We start from the raw sequence: 23,501 nt of genomic DNA, 5'->3' as shown, positions 1-23,501 counted from the left end.
TCTCTCTCTGCCCCTCCCCCGTTCATGCTCTGTCTCTCTCTGTCTCAAAAATAAAAATAAAAAACGTTGAAAAAAAAAAAAAAAAAAAAAAAAGTAGCATAGCACCTAATTTTCCACCCGCATCTCACATTACATGTGCCTTAGTTCAGGCCCTCATTCTATCTCACCAATCCTGAACCCGAGTCTCTTTGATGTCAAAGCAATACATTTTTCCTTTAAAAAGTGAAATATACTTGTTGGAAAAAAATCAGAAATATATAAAATATGTGGAATCTGGGTTGCACTCTAGACCTATTGCCATTCACTTATAAAGCTCTACATTTACCTATATGGTTGTACAAAAACACCTCCACCTTGGATATGTTGTAGATCTCTCAAACTACACGTCTAAAACAATTCTCTTTCCTTCAAATCTCCCTCCCCCCCCGCTTTGCCACTGTTCTACACTTCAGTAAACAGCTTCACCAGCCATCCAGTTGTTCATGCCAGATACGTGGCATTCTGTCTTCCACATATTCCTGGAAATAGCTTTATGTGAAAATGTGTTCATTTTAGGACTTTATAGGATAAGATGCTAAGTATTGAAAAGCCATCAGAATTTGGTTACTTTATCTCAAAAGGACGTAAATCTTCTAGGAATTTACTACCTTTAAGAATTCATAATTTTTTCCCCAAATCATGCTAAACCTAAATAAAAAATCTTAAACGTGTCCCTATTAGGGAGGAAAATATCCTGTTCCCTGATTTTTGATCTTATTAAATACAATTCTATAGTTATTTTACTTTGGTTCTCAATTACTGAGAATTATCAGAATTTTCTAATAATAAAAGACCAAATTAACAGGTAAGTGGTCTACAAATAGTGAATGAACACTAGTATGCAGTAGAAAGATCCATATACTTAAAAACCCACAAAACTTCAGATCTATTCTCTCTCTTGTACAAGCACGAAACCTGTAAGACATAGCCTATATCCAAACCTATAAAATACCCATATTTACCCAGAGGATTACACCTGAACACCTATTTAAACATTGCATAAAGCCTCTTAGCTTCAGCCTTTAATTAAATCCATATACTATCAATAACAAGAAAAAGTAAATTGAACAAATGAGGTAAAAACATATCTTCATACACATTTGTAAACAGGTATACAGCAATATTTTCCATCTGTACAAAATTAGGATCCTTACCTTTTGGGGTAAAAACATAATTCAGATAATGTAACTGAATTCTAGGCTAGTACATAATATAAACATTGGAAATAGGACACTATTTTCAGATATACCTGATTATATGATCGCAAAAATAATTTTAAGTAAAATGTGGGATTTTACAATCTTGTAATTAAAAATATACACTTTCTCCAAAAGCATAACCTTAAATGGAGATGGCTATGATGTAAGAAAGCCTGTATAGAATTCTCCCTTGTTACAATTTTGATGAGTAGCACTTTGTCCAAAATAGATATATTAACGTCATTAATATCTTTATGAAATAAAACATCACTGATATAAAAATACAAGAAAAATGTACAAGGCAAATGATTTGAGTTGGCAAAATATACAAGGTATCACATATGTATGGTTGCTAAAAAAGATTTATGAAAACGACAATTCATAATCTTGTTTTCACTTTGTCAACATGCTGATCCAATGGTAAAATATGCCAGAGGAATACACTAAAAATAAATTTATCGGGAAGATGTTACTTTTTGAAAACTGATGCATAATTTCTTCCCTAGGAAGTTTTTTGCATGTTACATAATTTTGTATTGCATAAATTTATTTTTTAAAGATCACCACCTAGATGATTCATATATACAACTTGACAGAGTACTGAAGGTTGGGTTGGGGAGAGGTGGATTAAAGGTAACAGGAAAGAGAAAAATTATGGATTAATTTAACACTGAAACATTTTTAGAAATATCTTAGTGAGCTGTCCCTTCTAGAAACAGCTCACTCACATACAAAAATACTATAACAAAGCTAAATCAGATAATATAAAAAATTTCAGAAAAAAATACCACCACAATCATAAATACAATTTGTAACTCAAATTTTTTCATTTTAAATATCTGCACACTAATAAAAAATATACAAATAGCCTGTTTTAAATGTACATTCAGAAATAAATTCTTCCATGAATCAATATAAAAATGTATCTTGAGGACCACATAATAATCTGTACAAGGCATTGTTAATGTGAACATTAAGGGAAGCCAGCTGCCAAAGTGTTCACAGTCTCTTTCGAAATGTTAAGATGAATCCCTTCCAGATAGTGCAGGAACCTGTCAAAATTACAAGGAACAATTCAATTTAACCATCAGCTGAGGATATTTATTAATCTTGAAATAGCTGTCTACAATGTTACTTGTATAGAGCCTTTCTTTACCTTCTTTTACTTTTTCCTTGTTCTTTTAGCTTCTCCGTCTTACAAATGTTTCGAAGAGTTGGCAAGTACTCAATTATACTAGCTTGTCTATTACCCAGGTTTAGAAGGGATCGGCTAGAAAATACACTTTTAATGACTGCTATCCTCTTCCAGGCACTGCTGTAAATGAAAAGGAATGCATTACTTTTTACTTTTAAGGTCTAAAAAAATGCAACAATCCCAAACACAACCAGCTTCTGGTCTCCACTTCTCCTTGCTTCTGGTCTAGACTAGATTAACTAGATTCCGGGTTAACTTACTGTATCATTTTCAACACATCAATCACTCACAAGTGAAAAAAACCTTTAATGGCTACCTGCTATCCGTCACAGCAAATCAAAACCCCACTCCCTGTCATTCAAGAGTCTCCTAATCTCTCATTTTTCTTCCCAGCAATCAGGATGGTCTCCCTGTCTTATTAGAAGCTACATTATTGGGGCACCTGGGTGGCTCAGTCGGTTGAGCATCCGACTTCGGCTCGGGTCATGATCTCATGGTTTGTGGGTTCGAGCCCCGCGTCGGGCTCTGTGCTGACGGCTCGGAGCCTGGAGCCCGCTTCAGATTCTGTGTCTCCCTCTCTCTCTGCCCCTCCCCTGCTCATGCTCTGTCTCTGTCTCAAAAATAAATAGAAACATTAAAAAAAAATTAAAAAAAAAAAAGGAGCTACATTATTAAGGGTTTACCATGATCAATAAAGCCAAGCATTTCAAAATTAGTAAAAAGAAACTAATAATTTCCCCTTTATCATTTATTATTGAAAAATAAAAAGTAAAAGGAGGCAAGACTTACTCTAAATTAGCCGCTGACTGACTGAAATATACATTGCTGCGTTTTTGTGAAACATAAAAAGTAAGCTCTTTTGTTGGATCTCTTCCTGATTTCTTGCAAGAATTCAAGGTTTCCAATGCTTTTGAAATAGTAGATGAACATTTAGTAAAGCTGAGAGCTTCTACAGCTGCCTTTAATTCTCCGGAGCTCGGAGAAGTCCATCCATCGGTAGTCTCGAGACTAAACTCATCACAAAGTCCGCTTTTAACATTTGTCCAACTGAAGTCATTTTTACCAATTTCCTTTTGTTCTCTTACATCATTTAAAAGAGCATCTAAGAAGGACATGTTATCCATGAACTCAGTGAGAGAATTTAGACACTGAGAAACGAGGGCAGAACATTTTTTTTCTGCTGGTGTTTTAGGAGGACAAGGAACAGACTCAATGTTAGACTCTAAACATTTGTTTAGTTTCTTTGTCTCTGGATTGCTTTCTTTATCTCTGGCTTTGCTTTCTTCTGAATTTGAGGAAGAAGATACAGGAGAAAGGCTAAGGAATTCATTAGAAAAGTCCACTTCAGAGTCAAATAAGTCACTATCATCTAGAATTGTCATCTTTTTCTTTTGTTTCTTTTTTTGTGGCTTTTTCAATGGCTTCTCTCCTTCAGAATGTTTCCTAGCAAGACATTTCATATTTTTTGTTGCTGCACTGGTGTCCTCCACACTTCCTGATGAACCACAAAAGTTTTCCATTTCTGGAATGATGTTAACAGGTAATGGCAGAATGAACTCAAGATTACTATATAAGAAATCTACATTCTGTGTTCGGAATTCTGTAAGAAGCTGGATGAATTGATACCATTCTTCCTTTGTTCTGATCTTGTGCTGAAAAAAAATTTTGAATGAAGAAGTGTTAGAACATAGTCTGAACATTCTTCTACCCATATGACCATCTTAAAAGTAATGAGTTGCTACCCTCTCATAATTTTATTAACCTACACTCCCTTAATTTGTCAAACAGTTCTGGGGGCACCTGGGTGCCTTGGTCGGTTAAGTGTCTGACTTTGGTTCAGGTCATCATCTCACTGGTTCGTGAGTTTGAGCCCTACATCGGGCTCTCTGCTCTCAGCATAGAGCCCACTTTGGGCTCCCTCTCTCTCTGCCCCTCCCTAGCTCGTGCTCTCTCTCTCTCTCAAAAATAAATAAACATTAAAAATAAATAAATAAATAATAATAATAAAATAGTTCTGAGCCTAAAAAATACATTTAAACTATTAAAATTTGAAGAATTAAATTTTTAATAGTTTATACCCCAATTCAACAGTTAGCTCATTTGTTTAAAAACTACTTTTCTGAAATTTTTTTTTTATTCTGAAATCTTTCTAAATTCTAGTCTAAATCCGATAATATGCATTCAGAGCATTACCCATCAACTGTTTGTCAAAGTGGTATAGTGTGTTAAAATCAGAAATCTATGAAAATTATAGGCAAATTTATGTTAACCTGAAGATTTATTTATTTCTTAAAAATATGTATGCATTTTTAGAGAGAGAGTGGGGGAGAGGGACAGAGGGAGAGAGAATCTTAATTTTTTTAATTTATTCTTTTTAATATTTATTTTTGGGAGAACGCAAGTTGGGGAGGGACAGAGAGAGGGGGACAGAAGATCTGAAGCAGGCTCTGCATTGGCGGGCTGACAGCAGTGAGCCCAATGTGGGGCCTGAAGATCATGACCTGAGCCAAACTCAGACACTCAACAGACTGAGTCACCCTGGTGCCCCCTCCTTTTTTTTTTTTTATTTAATCTTTTGTTTGTTTGTTTGTTTTAATGTCTATTTATTTTTATTATTTTTTTTCAACTTTTTTTTTTATTTTTTTATTTTTGGGACAGAGAGAGACAGAGCATGAACGGGGGAGGGGCAGAAAGAGAGGGAGACACAGAATCGGAAACAGGCTCCAGGCTCTGAGCCATCAGCCCAGAGCCTGACGCAGGGCTCGAACTCACGGACGGCGAGATCGTGACCTGGCTGAAGTCGGACGCTTAACCGACTGCGCCACCCAGGCGCCCCAATGTCTGTTTATTTTTAGAGAGAGAGAGCGCGCGCACACAAGCACGGGAGGCGCAGTGAGAAAAGGACAGAGGATCCAAAGCAGGCTCCATGCTGATGACAGAGAGCTTGATCCCATGAACCGTGAGATCACGATCTGAGCCAAAGTCAGATGCTTGACCAACTGATACCACCCAGGCGCCCTGAGAGAGAATCTCAAGCAGGCTCCATGCTCATGCCCACGACCCTGGGATCATGACCTGAGCTGAAATCAAGAGTCAGACGCTCAACTAACTGAGCCATCCAGGTCTCCCTAACGTTAAGATTTAAAACACAGGAGTGAGTGTTAGGAAGATGAAAAGGAATATAAATTTAATATCTTACACTAGACATTGAAAATACCTTTAGAAATGAAAATAAGTCTTTCGATGGGGAAAAAATGTTCTTAAGGCCAAACAAGGTCTCAACACAGCCAGTGTCACATTTGGGAAGGTCTGTAGGGCTCCTTTTAGTATTTTTAGGTTTATTTTTGGAATCAGGGCCATCTTCAGAGCAAACCAGTTGAACACTTCTGCTATTTCCTCCTACAAAATTAATAAAAGAAAATCTTAGCTATCTATATTTTTAATAAATTACAGCAAAAAATTATTTAAAATCCAAGATCCTGTCACCTTTTGGACCTATATTCCCATTTTCTTCTTCTCCACATGTGTTTTTAATTCACAAAAAGTACGATACAAACATTATTTCTAGCATACAGAGGTTAAGATGGTGGTGGTGGTCGGCTTACAAAACAATCCAAAAGAATAAAGCACAAGGACTATGAACAGACAAGTAACAGAAGAAATACAAATATCTAATAAACTCATAAAAAGATGTGCAATTTTACTAGTGATCTTGGAAATGCAAATTAGAATAAGATACCATTCGCTTTTCGCCTTTTAAATTGGCAAAACTAAAACAACTGGCTCCCTAATTTTCTCAGAGGTATACATAAAAAAGCCATCATAAACTATTCCTGGGAACATAAATTTGTACAGTTATCTTCTGGAGGGCAACCGGACAATACCTACCAGGATGCAAATGTACTCTAGCCTTTGGCCTAGCAACCAAACTTCTAGAATTCTCTTCAACAGAAGTACTCACAGATATGCTCAAGGATACGTGTATGGATATTCACTGCACATTTTAATGACAACAAAAGGTAACTTCCATTTCCACTAATAAGTGATGGTTAATTAAATTACGTTACATCCATTCCCTATTATGGAATAGCATGCAGCTGTGAAAAAGAGAGGGCTAAAACTGTACGTACTAACAACACATTCTCCAGTAAAAACAGCAAATTGCTTAACAGTACATACAGTATTGGTTAACTCTGCTAAGTAAGTAGGTAGCAATATTTGTACATGCATAGATAAAGCTCTAACAGTGGCTAATCTTAAGAAGGGGGGAGATCTTTTACTTTTCTTTTACATACTTCTGTACTGTTTGAATTCCCAATGAGTACACAGCTGCATTTTTTTAGACAGAAATAAAATGCATATAAAATCTTCAAGAAAAGAAATAATGACACAGTTTTTTTTCTTTGAAAGTTCTTGGTATAGCATTTTATTTCCAGTCATATGGCAATAGTTACTAATTTGTTTTTTATAAGAAGATTTTTCTGTGTCTTATTTATCATATTTACTTCTAAGAAACAGTTAAGGCTCCAAGCTTACACTGAATTAAATATATACGTTTGCTAACTCAAAAAAGAATAACACATTAAAATTTGGAACTAATCGAAGAAAAAAAAAAACTTGACAGGGGATTAATATTACAGAACTTCACCTTGGTTTTATTTAAATATTTGTGTATTTCCCAGAGCAGGATCTGTAACTACAGAACTGTGACTATGGAGCATGAAAACCACAGAACTATGAACTTCTTCAGGGAAGGAAGCATGTCTTATTCATGTAAACACAGGACCTGGCATAGAGAAAGTCCTCAATAAATGTCTGTGACTTCAATTCGGTAACAGAGGCTAAAGATTGATAAGAAATAAAACATTTCTGAAATGATAAAGTTCTTACGAGAAAAGAATGATAGACTATTGAAGCTAAAGGAGAACTTACAGTCAGACAAAAATAACCTATATATGGGGAAAATCACCAACATGTTTTTTAGTAAGTGGAAAAAGGAAATCAGTTGCTAAATAATATTTAATTCTATTTGTTTATAAGAAACTATGCTTATAAATGTAGAAGTAACAATTTGTTCCATGTGCAGGTTTACTCTAACCACATTTCATGTTTATAAAATTTTAATCAACTAAATTGACATATGTATGTTTATGTTCAAGATTAATATGATCTCTGGATGCTCACAATTTTTTAAATCTTTCAGATATTTTGGTACAGCATATAGTTTAACAGAGGGTCCCCTTACAGAAATTTCTTTTATAACAGATCAACTTACGACAAAGGGATAATGGTCTTTCTTCTAAAAATCCACCTCCACTTCTAATCCAGAACTGTAAGTAAAGGATACTTTTTCTAATATCACAAGTATTTGCAGTTAACAATGTTACAAAGTCTTTCACATCAGTTCTAAAGTTCTCAGCTAAGCAGATCATCTGTAGGTAGCTGGCAACATTTAGCTGAGCAACAAACAGAGAAAGAAAAAAGAAACATGGTGAATTGTAGAGTTAACAGAAATACATCAGTAATACATATCTAAAAGTAGGACAAATTTCACTAAAATTCACAATATCTTAGCTCTTGAGAGTGAAACTGATCTAGAAAAATATAAAGGAATATACTTCTAAATTAAAAAGATTTTACGTATACTTATTTTATTAACTGTATACAGTCTAAAAACAGTAAGGAAACTTTTACGGGAAATTTTCCAACACGAACCCTGGAGGCAATGTTATTAAACCTTGAGAAATTCCCTTAAGCTTAAATAATGGTACAACTTGATGGAATATTTCACAGCCATTAAAATTATAAATGTGAATACTATAGAAGAAAAACAATGTGAATACTACAATACTGAAAAATACTCATATAATTTTTAAAAGCCAGAGTTAGAAAATTATATCAATGCATGCACAAACGTATACATGTAAGTTAACAAGAAACATTATGAGACAAAATGAAAACAAAAATCAAAAAAACAAAAAACCCATGTAATTTCTTAAGAATAAATGGACCAAGTAAAAATTTTCATTTTATTTAGCGTTTTCATCAATATCACTATAATATTTTTTTGTAAAATGACAAAACATATACTCTTCTCTTCCCACTGTTTATGGAAAGCTTTTTACCTTCAAAAGCTGAAACAAATAAAATTGTATTTACATTTTGCATATTTTACAAGATCACTAGCATTTTTACCTTGAAGTTAACAAGACAATTAAAAGATTTCCTCTATTAAATTTTTGACTTTATTTTATGTGCATACATTACTCCTGCATACTTCTGGGACTTTTGCTTCCCACAAACTAGGAATTCTTTCAATAACAAAGACCCTATTATCAGACAAACCTTGCCTTCAGTAATAACTATAAACTCTACAATCAGTAACAAATAAATATAAAAAACAAACTACTTGAAGGCACAAGAGAGTAACCTGAGCAGAAGATAACTGAAGGGACATCAACACTTGGACAAAAGAAAATGGCCCTGGATGAACTCCCATCCTCTCCTACCTCCTTTAAGTTGATTTTTGACTGAGGGCAGGGGGCAGCAATGGTGGCTAAAACTCAGACACAAACTCACAATATTACTGGCCTGAACCAGAGGATAGAGTTTGGGATGATGGCCGTAGCTGGAAAGTGACAGGGGAGTTCAGTGAAAGTAGGGAAACAGAAACTCTAGCTAAAAGAAGAATGCAAATCCCTGGTTGATACCTGAACTTCACATGTGTGGGCCTAGCTCAAAGCAGCCCAGCTAAGACTAAAAGAATGGAACAGAAATTTTAGCTGTCACATATTACAGGAGAATATCTGTTCACACAAACATAACAGAATCTACAATATATTCACAAAGTACAGGGAAAAAGTCTCAAATCCAGAAATATATAAAAGACATAACGCAGGATGACCATATTATCCTAAGAATGCAAGACTGGTCTGACATCCAAAAATCAAACAACATCATTCACCACAGTGATAGAATTAAAAAGATAAACCAGATGATTGTTTCAAAAGACAGGAAAAAACCCACCAGACAAAATTTAACACCATTCACAATAAAAATACAGCTAACCGATAAAGACCATCTATGAAAATATACAGCTAATATCACACTTAATGGTAAAGAATGCCTTTCACCCTACCATCAGGAACAGGGCAGAGATGTTCACTCTTCTAATCAGCAATGTACTGAAGATACATGGCACTATCATAAGAAACCATCTTTTACAGAATTGTGATATATGATTTATGATCAAAATTCAAAACTTACAAGCGAAGGAGTACTGAAATTAATTTCTTCAAAGCAGCCATCAAACATTAAACTAAATGTTGGATCTATAGGAAAAAAAAACATTTTAAAAAACCATTAAGACCATTAAATTACTTTGTCCAGTTATACTTTTTCTATGAAAATATTCTGTATCTCATCGGTAATAAAAATATGCAAATTATAAATCATTAAGGAAGTGAATTTTTATCTTGACCTAAAATAATTGATCTTTTAATTAAACTGTCATGTAACCTTTGAATAATACAATTTATATCAATATTTTTAGAGGACAATCACTAACAGTCAAATGACCCATTAATTTATAAGTGGAGTCTGACATAAACTAACATTTATTTTCCTCTAGAAATTCATAGCAGAGATATGCTACTGAATATGTGCAATGAAAAATATTAGAAAACAGTGTTATAATTCAGTGTTTATAATGAAAAAAAAAACTATGAGTTTTAAAATTGAACACCAAACACTAATCATTAGGAAGTTTAGAGCAATCAGGCTGGTTACAACTTACTTTAAAATAGGCAATAATCCATACGGAAGTGTTCTCAGGGGTTAAGGAATGGCTAAGTTCAATATTAAGGAACTGCAGAAAGGCTGGGTTCCATAAAAAGTTCTGACCAGTGAATGATGTTTGGTGCCATTTGCAAGGTAACATATTAATTTTATAATTACTCAAAGCTGAGAACTGATCATAAATTTGAATAATTCCTCATTTAAGAAATGATCTAGGAGCCTTCAAATTTTAGAAAAAAAAAGTTAATTTACTAGTAGACTTTCATTTTTTATTCTTTAATGTTTGTTTATTTTTTTTTGAGAGATTGAGAACATGAGCAGGGGAGGTGCAGAGAGGTGGGGGGGGGGGGGGGGGGGCGCAGGACAGAGGATCCGAAGCAGGCTCTCTGCTGACAGCAGACAATCCAAAGTGGGACTCGAACTCACAACCGTGAGCTCATGACCTGAGCTGAAGTCAGACATTTAACCGAATGAGCCACCCAGATGCCCCCACTAGTAGACTTTTTTTTTTTAAAGTTTATTTATTTTTTGAGAGACAGAGTGCAAGCAGGGTAGGGACAGAGAGAGAGTAAGGAGGACACAGAATCTGAAGCAGACTCCAGGCTGTGAGCTCTGATGCAGGGCTCAAACTCACAAACTGAGATCATGACCTGAGCCAAAGTCAGATGCTTAACCAACTCAGCCAACAGGCGCCCCTTTACTAGCAGACTTTTAAAGGAACATTTCTAACTAAAATTTGAGGCTTTCTCAAATATTTTAACCAAAAGTAATTAGCTGTCAAATCACTGTTACCTACCACTTGTAGTAAGGATTACAGGTCTTTTAGTTGTTGCCATGAATGTTTTGATTGCATTCAAAAACCCAGCATCTTCCTCAAAAATGACATCAACCTAAGAACCATTTATGAGAATATTAGTGTACTGAGTAACAAAACATGTGCTGGATATGTCATGTACACATACTAGATACACTGTAAGTCTGTCAGAGACAAAGTTTATGAATTTATTAACTTTATGAACACTGTGAATTCAGCCCACACTGAAAGCTTAAAATGTTTTACACCATTGTAAGTAAAAAAAATTATCAAATAATATTAAACCAAAAAAAGCAGTCACCTATACCTGAACAAGTATGAATCAGAATAATTTCTATAATCACTGAACAATAATTAATAACCCTGAATTGCATTAATCATCTTTCTGAAAAATTCTTCTATGGTTGCAGTTTCATTCACTTAAAATTCAAATAGATACAAGTCTTCCTGACTTTCTTGGCTATTTTACAACACTTCACAGTAACACATGCAGTAATCTGTAGAATAAGTTTTTTTTTAATGTTTATTTATTTTGAGAGAGACAGAGAGAGAGTGAGAGAGTACGCATGCATGCACAAGTTGGGGAGGAGCAGAGAGAGGGAGAGAGAATCTTAAGAAGGCTCCGCAACGTCAGAGCAGAGCCTGAAGCAGGACTCGAGCTCACGAACTGCAAGATCATGCCCTGAGCTGAAATCAAGAGTCGGACACTCAACTGACTGAGCCATCCAGGCACCTCATACAAAAATTTGTATTATAAGATATCATGAACATATGTCCACAAGCCTACCTCCTCAAAAAGAATGAGAGATGTTGCGTTTTTCCTGTTGGATTCCTCAGCTCCAAATTCTTTGACATTTGACTTAGTTGTGTTTGTAGATTTAGTCTGAATAATTGGTTTCTGTTCACAAGAATTTTTGATTCCTGCATAAACAAAATATTAATATTTTAGATTCAAATCAACCTTTAACAGAACACTGGATATTTCTGCAAACTAAGCTCAAAGTGAAACCCCCTATCAAAACTGAAACAAGGGTGGGGGAAGAAAAAAGCTGAAACAAAATATCAAAACTCCTATATGCATGACCTTCAAAGTAGCTGAGGTTTAATAAATAGCAGTAGGAGGTACCTGGGTGGCTCAGTCAGTTGAGTGAACAACTCTTGATTTCAGCTCAGGTCATGATCCCAGGGTTGTGGGATCGAGCTCTGTATCGGGCTCCACGCTAAGCCTGGAGCCTGCTTAAGATTCTTTCTCTTTCTCTCTCTCTCTCTCCCCACCTCCCCCCCTCCCCTTTCCACTGCTTGTGGTCTCACTCTCTCTAAAAATAATAAAAATAGGGGCACCTAGGTGGCTCAGTCAGTTGAGCGTCCGACTTCGATTCAGGTCATGATTTCACGTTTGGTTTGTGAAACCTGACCCAGAGCCTGCCTTGTATCCTCTATCCCACACTCTCTCTCTCTCGCTCTCTGCCCCTCCCCCACCCACACTCATTCTCCCTCTCTCAAAAATAAACATTTAGAAAAACAGATTACAGAAAAATAAAAAAGAATTAGAACATTAAAAAAATAAATAGCAATAGGAACTCATGAAATAGGATATTTTATGTATGAAGGTCATTATTAAAAAATATCACATATATTTTGTCAATTTAATGTCTTACCTTTATTATTTTCCAGAAGTACTATTTCTTCATTTTTTTTTGGCTTAGAAGAAACTTTAAAGTAATTTGCCAAAGTTTTAGGCGGAAGTGTTCGTTTTGGTACGCTACTTTGTGGTGACTGCGGAGGAAGTTTCCTTGGTGATGTAATAACTTTCTTAGGAGAGCTTAATTTTTCTGCCAAAACCAAATTTACGTAAAGGTAAATATTCTAAAAGTTAAACAGATGGTAAGACTGAGTTATCCACAGCCTATATTTCTACTCTTACCAGTTAAAAATTGATACAGAAGTTTTCTTTCATTCTTACACTGTGTACAAATATTAGCATATTGTTACAGTTATTCTATCATCAGAGAAGGTAAAACTGGGCATTTAGAAAAGACATTCTTTTCCAAACAAACATACATCCTTGAAGCAAATAATGTTCATAATCCCTCCATTCACTTTCTGTACACCTGCTTGGGTTCAGAGGAGGCTGGAGGAAGAGAGATAATGTACATACTGAGCACAGACAGAACACTGTTATCCAACTTCAGTTTCCCTATAGTATGTGGATATCACAAGCAAAGAATGTTTTTTTAAGGATACTATGGAGGATCAATACAAAGTTTAAAAGCAAATGTTTGATCTCTACCCTCCTGAGGTCCTATGGCACCAAGCATTTGTACCAGAGCATGTCTTTTCTCCCCTCCAAGTGCTCTGATTCAGTCCTCACATGTGCAAATTGTTATCAGGAGCACGATCTTTTCCTGTACCATCATATGTGCACAATTCCATGACTGTATCTGTCCTATTCTTTTTCTTGCACCCCATCTCCACAGATCTTATGATATTCTTTGCATATTATGGATGTTTGAAAACTTACCGAGAATTCTGAATTTGAGATATTATCCTAGACATCACTATTATGTCATAAACCCAAGCAGGCTCCACACCAGCAGCCCAGAGCCCAGCATGGGACTTGAACTCACGAATCATGAAACCAGGACCTGAGCCAAAATAGAGTTGGACGCTCAACCAACTGAGCTACCCAGGTGCCCTGGAACATAATCTTAAAATAAAAAAATATTTCTTTATATTGAAGAGATTGGGATTTATAAAAAACTCAATATTTTGTCCTTATTTTTCTAATTTTGGCATAGTACAAGGATTGTTTGATCATGGATTGGCATCAGTCCGAAGACTGGTTTTAGAGAATAAATGCCAAGGGGCACCTGGGTGGCTCAGTAGGTTAAGTGTCCAACTTTGACTCAAGTCATGATCTCACAGTTCGTGAATTCGAGCCCCACATTGGGTGGGGTCTGGAAGATTCTGTGTCTCCCTCTCTCTCTGTCCCTCCCCTGCTTGTACTCTCTCTCAAAAATGAACATTAAAAAAATTAAAAAAAAAAAAAAAGAAAATACATGCCAAATTTAAATAATATACCTAGTAGGTAGTAGGTACTTGGCTAAATTTTATTGATATATTCTTTTTTTTTCTTTAATATATATTTTTGAGAGAGAGACAGACAGACAGGGTGTAAGCAGGGGAGGGGCAGAGAAAGAGGGAGACACAGAATCCAAAGTAGGCTCCAGACTCTGACCTGTCAGTACAGAGCCCAATAGAGGGCTTGAACTCACAAACCGCAAGATCATGACCCGGGCCGAAGTCATACGCTTAACTGACTGAGCCACCAGGTGCCCTTATTTATATAATCTTCTTAAAGGATTTTTCACCAAAACAATCAGCTCCATGGAGAAGTAGCTACCTTCTAGGTCTGGGACATCTTAACAAGCCAGAAAGCAAAAACAAATATCAAAGATTACTGGGGCTATGTGTAAAGGACACAAGCCAATTAAGTCAGGTTACTGCTAGTCAAAAAACACAAAAAGAAAAAAGGGCTCTGCATTTGGCCAAGACATATACTGGAGTTACCAATCTATCTGAAATAACAGCAAAAAACCAAGCATAATATATGAAACAATGCTTCTTAAGACTTTGGAAATAATGCAAAAAAGGACAGTGATACCTAAGAGAAGAAACAAACAAGGTGAACCCCAGGAATTGCCTAATTCCTGCCTTGAGACAATGTATAGGCCACAGTGAAGAGGGGGAAGCCAGTCCAGAGGTTTCCCTGAGTTCAGGAGACTGAACAGGCCTCCAGGGAGGCCAAGGCTGATTGCAATCACAGGGCAGAATAGTGAAGAGCAGAAAGCTCCACAGAGTGTTCCAGAAATCTGCAGAGCGTCTCCCTCAAGCCTTCAATGGAGTAGTGATCAGTGAAAGATTAGAAGAAATAATCTAAGGCTTACAAAGAGCTGGGAACAGTTCCTCTTCCTATTAGGCAGAACGGCAAACTTCAGAATTAATGGGGAAGTGGACAGAGTACTCAGAAGGATTTTACCTAAGCAATGGCAAAATCTGTCTTACACTAAATGCTGCTATGGTCTTGCTAATATAGCAGAAGACCCGAAATGATCAAACTGTTTCTAGGTATCTTAAATGTATTCCAGAACAAAATTCAAGAGTAGTTATGGGAATGTAGAAATGTCCAATACCCAACAAGGTAAACTGCACGAAGTCTGACATCTGATCAAAATTATCAGGCACCAAAAAGGCATGAAAATACAATTCATAATGAAAAAAAAAATCAATTAACTGAACCCAACTCAGAAATGACACAGATGACAGAATTAATAGACAAGAACACTAATTAGTAAACAAGAACACTATGACTAAAATAGTCATAACTGTGTTTCTTCTGTTCAAAAACTTACAGGAAAAATTGGGCATGGTAACACAGAAACTATAAAAAGGACTCAAGTCAAGCTTCTAGAAATGAAAACTACAATGTATGAAATAAAAAAATACATTGGATGGCACTGACAGTATACCAGATACTGCAGAAAACAAGATCTGTGACCTTGAGTAGTTAGAAACTATCCAAGATGAAACATGCAGAGCAAAGGAAGACTGAAAAATTGCACATGCAATCATCAAGCTAGAAGACAACTCAAGGTGGTCTAATATACATATAATTAAAATTGTCAGAGGAGAGGAGAAGAGAAAAATTATTTGAAGAGATAAGTGCTGGCGAAGATGTGGAGAAAAGGGAAGCTTTGTGCGCTGTTGAGGGGAATGTAAACTGGTTCAACCGCTATTGAAAACAACATGAAGTTTCTCCCCAAAACTAAAAATAGATCTGCTATAGTTGTGCTTCTGGGAAACAAAAATGGGATCTCGAAGAGATATACACACTCCCATGTTTACTGCAGCATGATTCATGACAGAATGTGCTATGGAAACAACCTAAGTACCCATGCATGAATGGATAAAGATGTGGTATATACACACAATGGAATATTATTCAGCCATTAAGAAAGAACATCCTGCCATTTATGACAGCATGCATGGACCTGGAGCACATGAGGCTAAGTGAGGTAAGTCAGACAGAGAAAAGCAAGCACTGTGTGACATCACTTATATATGGAATCTAAAGAGTCAACCTCACAAAAACAGAGAGTAAAACGGTGGTTGCCAGGAGAAAGGGACTGGGGACAGGACAGATATTGTTTAAGGGCACAAACATACAAATAAAATTATATGATGGTCTTGAGGTTTATTTTAAAACCATCCAGGAAAACATAAAAAAGGTGCACGCACGTGTGTGTATAGTAAATAAATCCTAGAGATCTAATGCACAGTATGGTAAATACAGGCAACACTGTATTATAATCACCAAACTTCCTGAGACTATGACTTAATTATTCCAACCACTAAAAAGAAGTGATAATTATGTAACATGATAGAGATGCTAATTATCAATGCAATGGCAAGCATATCACAATATAGAAATGTATCAAATTAACACTTGTATGCCCTAAATTTATACAGTGTTATATGTCAAACCTATTTTAATTAAGAGTAAAAAAGACATGGGGCGCCTGGGTGGCGCAGTCGGTTCGGCGTCCGACTTCAACCAGGTCACGATCTCACGGTCCATGAGTTCGAGCCCCGCGTCGGGCTCTGGGCTGATGGCTCAGAGCCTGGAGCCTGTTTCCGATTCTGTGTCTCCCTCTCTCTGCCCCTCGCCCGTTCATGCTCTGTCTCTCTCTGTCCCAAAAATAAATAAACGTTGAAAAAAAAAAAAAGTAAAAAAGACACAATGCTTGGAATTTTCCAGATTTGATGAAAACTATAAACGCATACATCCAAGAAGCTCAACAAACCCCAACCACATGAAACATGAAGAAAACTCCAGCAACCCACATCAAAATCACAGCTGTTTAAACTAGTGACAAAAAGAAGACTGTAATAGCCACAACGAACAATGAACACAAAGGACTGAAACACGTTAAATAGATACAAATCCATGAGTTCCTCGTAATAGTAAAAAAAAAAAAAAAGTAGACCACCCAAAAACTCATTGGATAACTTTAGAGATTACTAGGGCACCATTACTTTAAGAACTGATAAATGAAAGAGAAGAATGGGAATGCCTGCGTGGCTCAGTCCATCAAGTGTCTGACTCTTGGTTTTGGCTCAGAAGTCATGATCTCATGGTTGTGGGATTGAGCCCTACGTCAGGCTCTACACTGAGCACAGAGTCTGCTTGGGATTCTCTCTCCCTGCCCCTCTCACCCACTCATGCTCTCTCTAAAAAAACAAACAAAATACATTTTTAAAAAGGAAAGAATGAAACATTTCTCGTGCCTTTCCTGTACAAATTATATGTCAAAGTGTCCAAACAACTGATGAGGAGAAATTCTCCTTACAATTTCAACTAATAAATTCAGAAAGGCTCAGTGAATTACAAAATCACCCATTTTTTAACTCCTAATGAAATAATCTACTAGATAAAGATCATTCATGGCTACATAAAAGAGTGATGGGGAACTTTATAATGGATGGATCAGCCTGAAAACAACTGAACTCACTGAGCCATGTGACCATCACAAATGTTATCTTCCGCTTTGATACCATAGGAAGCACACAGCCCTGCCTATGCATGTATGGTAGCCCTGAAACAGAACCTTAATCTAATCAATATCACAGATCTAACTGCCAGTTTACAAGAAATATAGGGAAGAGGAATATGTTAACTGACGCCATGAACATACAATCAGCGAAATCTAAAACGTGAGAGATTTTATGAAAAATGACCCACGTTCTTCAACAAATAAATGATATGAAAAGGATGAGGGAATTATTAGGGAGACTGAAAGACATTTAAAAGACATCAGTCAAATGTAAGATGTAAACCTTGTTTGAATCCAAATTTGCACGAACCATTTGAAACAACAGAACACCAAAATAAGAGTATGTATTAGATCAAATTAAGATACATAGTTAATTTCATTAGGTCTAATAATGATTACTGTGGTTATGCTTTTTATTTTATTTTATGTTTATTTATTTTGAGAGAGGGAGCAAGCACGTGTGTGAGCGGAGGAGGGTCAGGGAATCTCATGCAGGCTCCGCACTGTCAGTGCAGAACCCAATGTGGGCCTCGAGTCCACAAACTGTGTGAGATCATGACCTGAGCTGAAATCCAGAGTGAGACGCTTAACAGACCGAGCCACCCAGACACCCCTGGTTATGCTTTTTAAAGGCCCTTATCAATTAGAGATACCTACTGAAGTACATACAAATAAAATTATATGATGGTCTTGAGGTTTATTTTAAAACCATCCAGGAAAACATAAAAAAGGTGCACGCACGTGTGTGTATAGGAAAAGGTTAAAAAACAAAAGGCAAAAAAAAAAAAAAATGCTGATTATTAAAATTATTTTTGTAGATTTCACTTTCTCTCAAAGGTTATGACCTAAGCAAAAGAATTTACTTACTTGGTGACTTGCCTAGGTTGTAACTATTAAAAAAACAAGGTTTCTGAGAGTTTACACCTTGTTTGTCCACTTGATGGGACTGGGTAGCTTCCTTCAGTTGAGACAGAATTTGTCTACCACTGCGCTGAGAAGAGGCATTGACTTCAAATATCTGGAAGAATACATGAAAGCAAGGCAGAATGGTCGGTCTTCCTTTAATTCGAGTGCAACAGATACATTAACATCCTCCTGGCGTAGCTGTTACTAACCTTAAATCCAAGCTCCTGAGCACATGCATATACCGCGGCAGTCTTCCCCACTCCTGTCGGCCCTGTTATCAGAACAGTATTGCAAAGGCGATTCTCTTCTTCGTCATCTGAACTGCCTTTAAAATCAATGCTATCCGACAGATCTGAAAAATTATTCAAATGCAAATTATCATTTGATAACTGCTCAGGCAGCAATAGATGCTAGACACTTATTTACAAAAACTAGGAAATCAAATATAAAATACAATTAAGAAATTTCATACACATTTAGAGCCAATCTAACTAAACACGTTCAGTGAAATGGAGAAAATGCCTCAAGATACCTTCCTGTTTCTCATCTTTTTTTCCCTTCAAATTTTGTCTTTCTTCCAATTCGGCTCGTCTCTTCCAGTCTTTCAACCAACTGCCATAAGAAAATATGTGTTACTTAACTAATTCACAGAATAGAGCCATATCTCTTTGAATCAAAGAAATAGTAAAATATTTTTACATGGGCACAAATATTTCTAAAGGAAGTAATTTTTTTACCAAAATATACAACACTGTATGTACAAGGATATCCACTGCAACCTTGCTCAGATAAGGTTCCAAAGGGAAAAACATAAAAGTACTTCAGTAGGGGAAAAGAGACACTACAGTACCCTCACCTATGAAACCAGTACAGAACAACTATAAAGAGTTCAGGTAGACCGTGTGATGATATGAAACATGTCTAATACACAGTGCTAAGTATAAGCAGAAAGATTAAGTTCTAGTTTAGAGCTAGACTGCTCAAGTTTGAGTTCCAGCCCCACTACTTTCAAGCTGGGTGACCCTGGACAAATAATTCAACCTCTGTAGGTCCATTCCTTATCTATAAGATGAGGACAGCAGTATTTACTCTCATAGTATAGTTGTAAGGATTACAGGGGCTAAGAACAATGCAAGCACTTAGAACAGTACTAAGCTCAAAGTATTAACTATTATTATAGGCCCCTATTTCTTATATGAAATCCTTTGGACCAGGTGAGTTTTAGAATTCAAAATTTTTTAGATACCAGAAAAGTAATTTGGTACACATACCACACATAACTCAATACCCCTCTGGGGTCTCTGGTATTACAAAATAATCACTTAATGTTTTTATTTAAAAAAAAGATATGAGGGGCGCCTGGGTGGCTCAGTCAGTTAAGCATCTGACTTCAGCTCGGATCGTGATCTTGTGGTTTATGAGTTCAAGCCCCGCATAGGGCTCTGTACTGACAGCTTGGGCCTGGAATCTGCTTCGGATTCTGTGTCTCCCTCTCTCTCTGCCCCTTCCCTGTTTGCGCTGTGTCTCTCTCTCTCTAAGAACAAATAAACGTTAAAAAATTTTTTTAAAAAGGTATGAACTCCTACCAAGTGGGATCCATAAAAACCGTAAGTTAGTAACTTTTAATTTTCAGAACTTTTTTGGATGTGGGAATTGTAGACAAAGGACTATGGACCTGAATTAGTAGTAATATGACCCTATTTGTTAGGAAGAAAGGAGCTAACATATGCATAAATTTTTTTCTGGAAGATTCTACAAGAAACCTTTAATAGTTGTTACCTCTAGAGAGTAGAAATAGAAAAGAAGGATATTTACTTTTCATGTTTTTCTTAAGTTTCTTTTTTACAAAGATTTTAATCATACAAGTAATACTTTATAATTTCTATATTTTAGTATAAATAAAACAAACTAAATAGTAAAACTAGATTCAAACAAACTAAACACTAAACTCAAACTAGATTAAAACTAAATAGTAAAACTAGATTCAAACAAACTAAACAAATTAGATTCAAAACAAACTAAATGTAAAACTGTTTCTCAATTCTTTAACATGTTTTACCAACCTATGTAATTTTTTTATAGCTAGCTCATTGCCTATGAGCTCACTGGAGTTCTGGGGTTGATACTTTTCTGTCCATAGCATGTCTTCAGTTCCAGAATCTAAAGCAAAACATATACAATGAAGCACTGTTCCTTAACATAAGCATATATTTTTACACATTTACATTATTGTTTCATGTAAACAATGAATATTTGTACAGTATTTATATTTACAAAATGTCAAAAGGGCAATTTCAAAACTTAACATTACATTTAAAATTCTTCATATCATATTCTTCATATCTTCATATCAATTCTTCCCCCTTAAAAACTAACCACCATAGGGGCACCTGGGTGGCTCAGTTGGTAAAATGTCTGACTTCAGCTCAGATCATGACCTCACAGCTCATGAGTTCAAGCCCCACGTCAGGCTCTGTGCTGACAGCTCAGAGCCTGGAGCCTGCTTCGGATTCTATGTGTGTCTCTCTCTGCCCCTCCCCTGCTTGTGCTCTGCCTCTCTCTGTCTCAAAAATAAATAAACACTAAAAAAATAATTAGCAAAACAAAAAACAAAAAAACCCAAAAAACTAACTGCCATAAAGTCTCATGGAAGTAAAGTTTATTTATTTTTTTTTTTTTTAATTTTTTTTTTCAACGTTTATTTATTTTTGGGACAGACAGAGACAGAGCATGAACGGGGGAGGGGCAGAGAGAGAGGGAGACACAGAATCGGAAACAGGCTCCAGGCTCCGAGCCATCAGCCCAGAGCCTGACGCGGGGCTCGAACTCACGGACCGCGAGATCGTGACCTGGCTGAAGTCGGACGCTTAACCGACTGCGCCACCCAGGCGCCCCTCATGGAAGTAAAGTTTAAAAGTTAGTACTCGGGGCACCTGGGTGGCGCAGTCGGTTAAGCGTCCGACTTCGGCCAGGTCATGATCTCGCGGTCCGTGAGTTCGAGCCCCGCGTCAGGCTCTGGGCTGATGGCTCGGAGCCTGGAGCTTGTTTCCGATTCTGTGTCTCCCTCTCTCTCTGCCCCTCCCCCGTTCATGCTCTGTCTCTCTCTGTCCCAAAAATAAATAAATGTTGAAAATAAATAAATAAATAAAAAATAAAAGTTAGTACTCAATTAGGGGTGCCTCACTGGCTCAGTCAGCAGAGCATGTGACTCGATCTCAGGGTTGTAAGCTCAAGTCCCATGTTGGAGGTAGAGAATACTTACAAAAAAATTATGAAAAAATAGAAGTACATGCTTAAAATTTAAGTAATCACGAAAAAAACATGATATATGAAAAGGAATTTATTATTTCTTTTTTTTTTTTTTATTTTTTTTTTATTTTTGGGACAGAGAGAGACAGAGCATGAACGGGGGAGGGGCAGAGAGAGAGGGAGACACAGAATTGGAAACAGGCTCCAGGCTCTGAGCCATCAGCCCAGAGCCCGACGCGGGGTTCGAACTCACAGACCGTGAGATCGTGACCTGGCTGAAGTCGGACGCTTAACCGACTGTGCCACCCAGGCGCCCCAGGAATTTATTATTTCTTAGGAAATAATCTAAAGAATAAAGGCAGCATAATTTTTGTGAAGCATCCTTTGATCCCTGAAAAGAAACATTAAAATATCCTACAAAGTCAACCTAGGTAAATGGAGATGTGCCACACTCCTGTTTGAGAAGACTGAATGTGGTAAATATGCCGATTCACTCCAAATTAATCTATACACTAATGCAAAATCAAACCCCAGTGGGATTTGTGGAGTAAGAGAATCTATAGTTTATTCAGCAGAGTAGATACATGAACATAGTTTTACTTTTTAATTTTTTTTAATGTTTATTTTTGAGAGAGAAAGAGCATGAGCAGGAGAGGGGCAGAGAGAGAGAGAGATGGAGACAAAGAATCTGAAGCAGGCTCCAGGCTCCAAGCTATCAGCACAGAGCCCGACGTGGGGCTCAAACCCACGAACTGCAAGATCATGACCTGGGCCGAAGTCGGATGATCACCCAGCTGAGCCACCCAGGTACCCAGATACATGAATAGTTTTTAAAAAAACGATAGAGGAGACTTGCTATACAACTATTAAAACATCCATTCAGCCACATAAATGGACGAATTAATCAATTCAATAAAATATTTTTGAAAAAGCTAAAGAACCCAAATGGGAGTAAGTCAGAGACATGTTAAAGAGATATAATCCCAGGTTGTTTAAAAAGCACACAGAAAAATCAAAGACCAAACACCTATCTGTTAAATGTGGTTTTCTGTAAGACTGTGATTATAATTAGTAAGGCTTCCACTTCTTGTTTTATAAACATATATTGTTCGAATGTTGCAAAGAACATATATTAAAGAGAAAATGAACAAGAAGAGAAAAACAAAAAAGTTCTAGGCCGAGAGGAAGAAGATCTAATTTACCAGGAACAGGAGATCTTTCTGATGTAGGCTCTTTGCCATCATCTATTATCAGAACATCAGAATCTTCAACTGCTTCTGTTTCTATTTTACATGTTGTACTCGAAGCAGTTTGTTTCTTCCTGGATGTTTTAGAAAGAAGGCCTTTACAAGAGTCTAGCTTTATCCCAGTGGAGTTGTTTCTTTTGTCAAGTTCTTCTGGTTTCCCATTTATCTTTTTTGGGCTTTGTGAATACTCGTTTGGCTTCTTTCTTTTTGACTTCTGAATTTCCGTTTCCACTCGTTTCCTTTTGGTTTCTTTTTGATTGACATCAGGTTCGAGTTGTGGACTTTCTATTTCAGAAGTTAGAGAAATGCATGTGCTTACTAATTAACAAAAAACAAATTTTAATATCCAAAATCTTAATATTACTTCAAAATATCCAACAATCTTATTACTATAAAATGAAGAGGCAAGAATCAAATGTGGGCCACTGAAAGCAAGCAGGA

General features: G+C 36.5%; 1 protein-coding gene across 3 annotated transcripts in view; it reads right to left on the bottom strand.

Moving 5' to 3' along the window:
* Nucleotides 1-1,026: 1,026 nt before the first annotated feature.
* ATAD5 (ATPase family AAA domain containing 5) overlaps nt 1,027-23,501 on the bottom strand; it is a 47,877-nt gene continuing 25,402 nt past the window's right edge. For 2 of the 3 annotated variants that reach the window (XM_086686565.1, XM_086686568.1), the window contains exons 10-23: nt 23,016-23,345; nt 20,628-20,724; nt 19,097-19,176; nt 18,774-18,916; nt 18,526-18,676; nt 12,703-12,876; nt 11,832-11,965; nt 11,027-11,120; nt 9,700-9,764; nt 7,709-7,889; nt 5,651-5,832; nt 3,223-4,085; nt 2,395-2,553; nt 1,027-2,290 (exon numbers count right to left, since the gene is read on the bottom strand). In XM_086686565.1, the coding sequence (XP_086542691.1) occupies nt 2,212-2,290; nt 2,395-2,553; nt 3,223-4,085; nt 5,651-5,832; nt 7,709-7,889; nt 9,700-9,764; nt 11,027-11,120; nt 11,832-11,965; nt 12,703-12,876; nt 18,526-18,676; nt 18,774-18,916; nt 19,097-19,176; nt 20,628-20,724; nt 23,016-23,345 (2,732 nt within the window). In that variant the 3' untranslated portion in view covers nt 1,027-2,211. The remainder of the gene's footprint in view (nt 2,291-2,394; nt 2,554-3,222; nt 4,086-5,650; nt 5,833-7,708; nt 7,890-9,699; nt 9,765-11,026; nt 11,121-11,831; nt 11,966-12,702; nt 12,877-18,525; nt 18,677-18,773; nt 18,917-19,096; nt 19,177-20,627; nt 20,725-23,015; nt 23,346-23,501) is intronic. The other variant, XM_086686566.1, reaches the window with a different exon arrangement.

Source organism: Puma concolor, chromosome E1 (assembly GCF_028749965.1).
Source record: "Puma concolor isolate L17-30 chromosome E1, mPumCon1.1.hap2, whole genome shotgun sequence".
NCBI lineage: Eukaryota > Metazoa > Chordata > Mammalia > Carnivora > Felidae > Puma > Puma concolor.
Note: the sequence above shows the minus strand (reverse complement) of the source record. Positions and strands in the feature narration are given on the sequence as shown.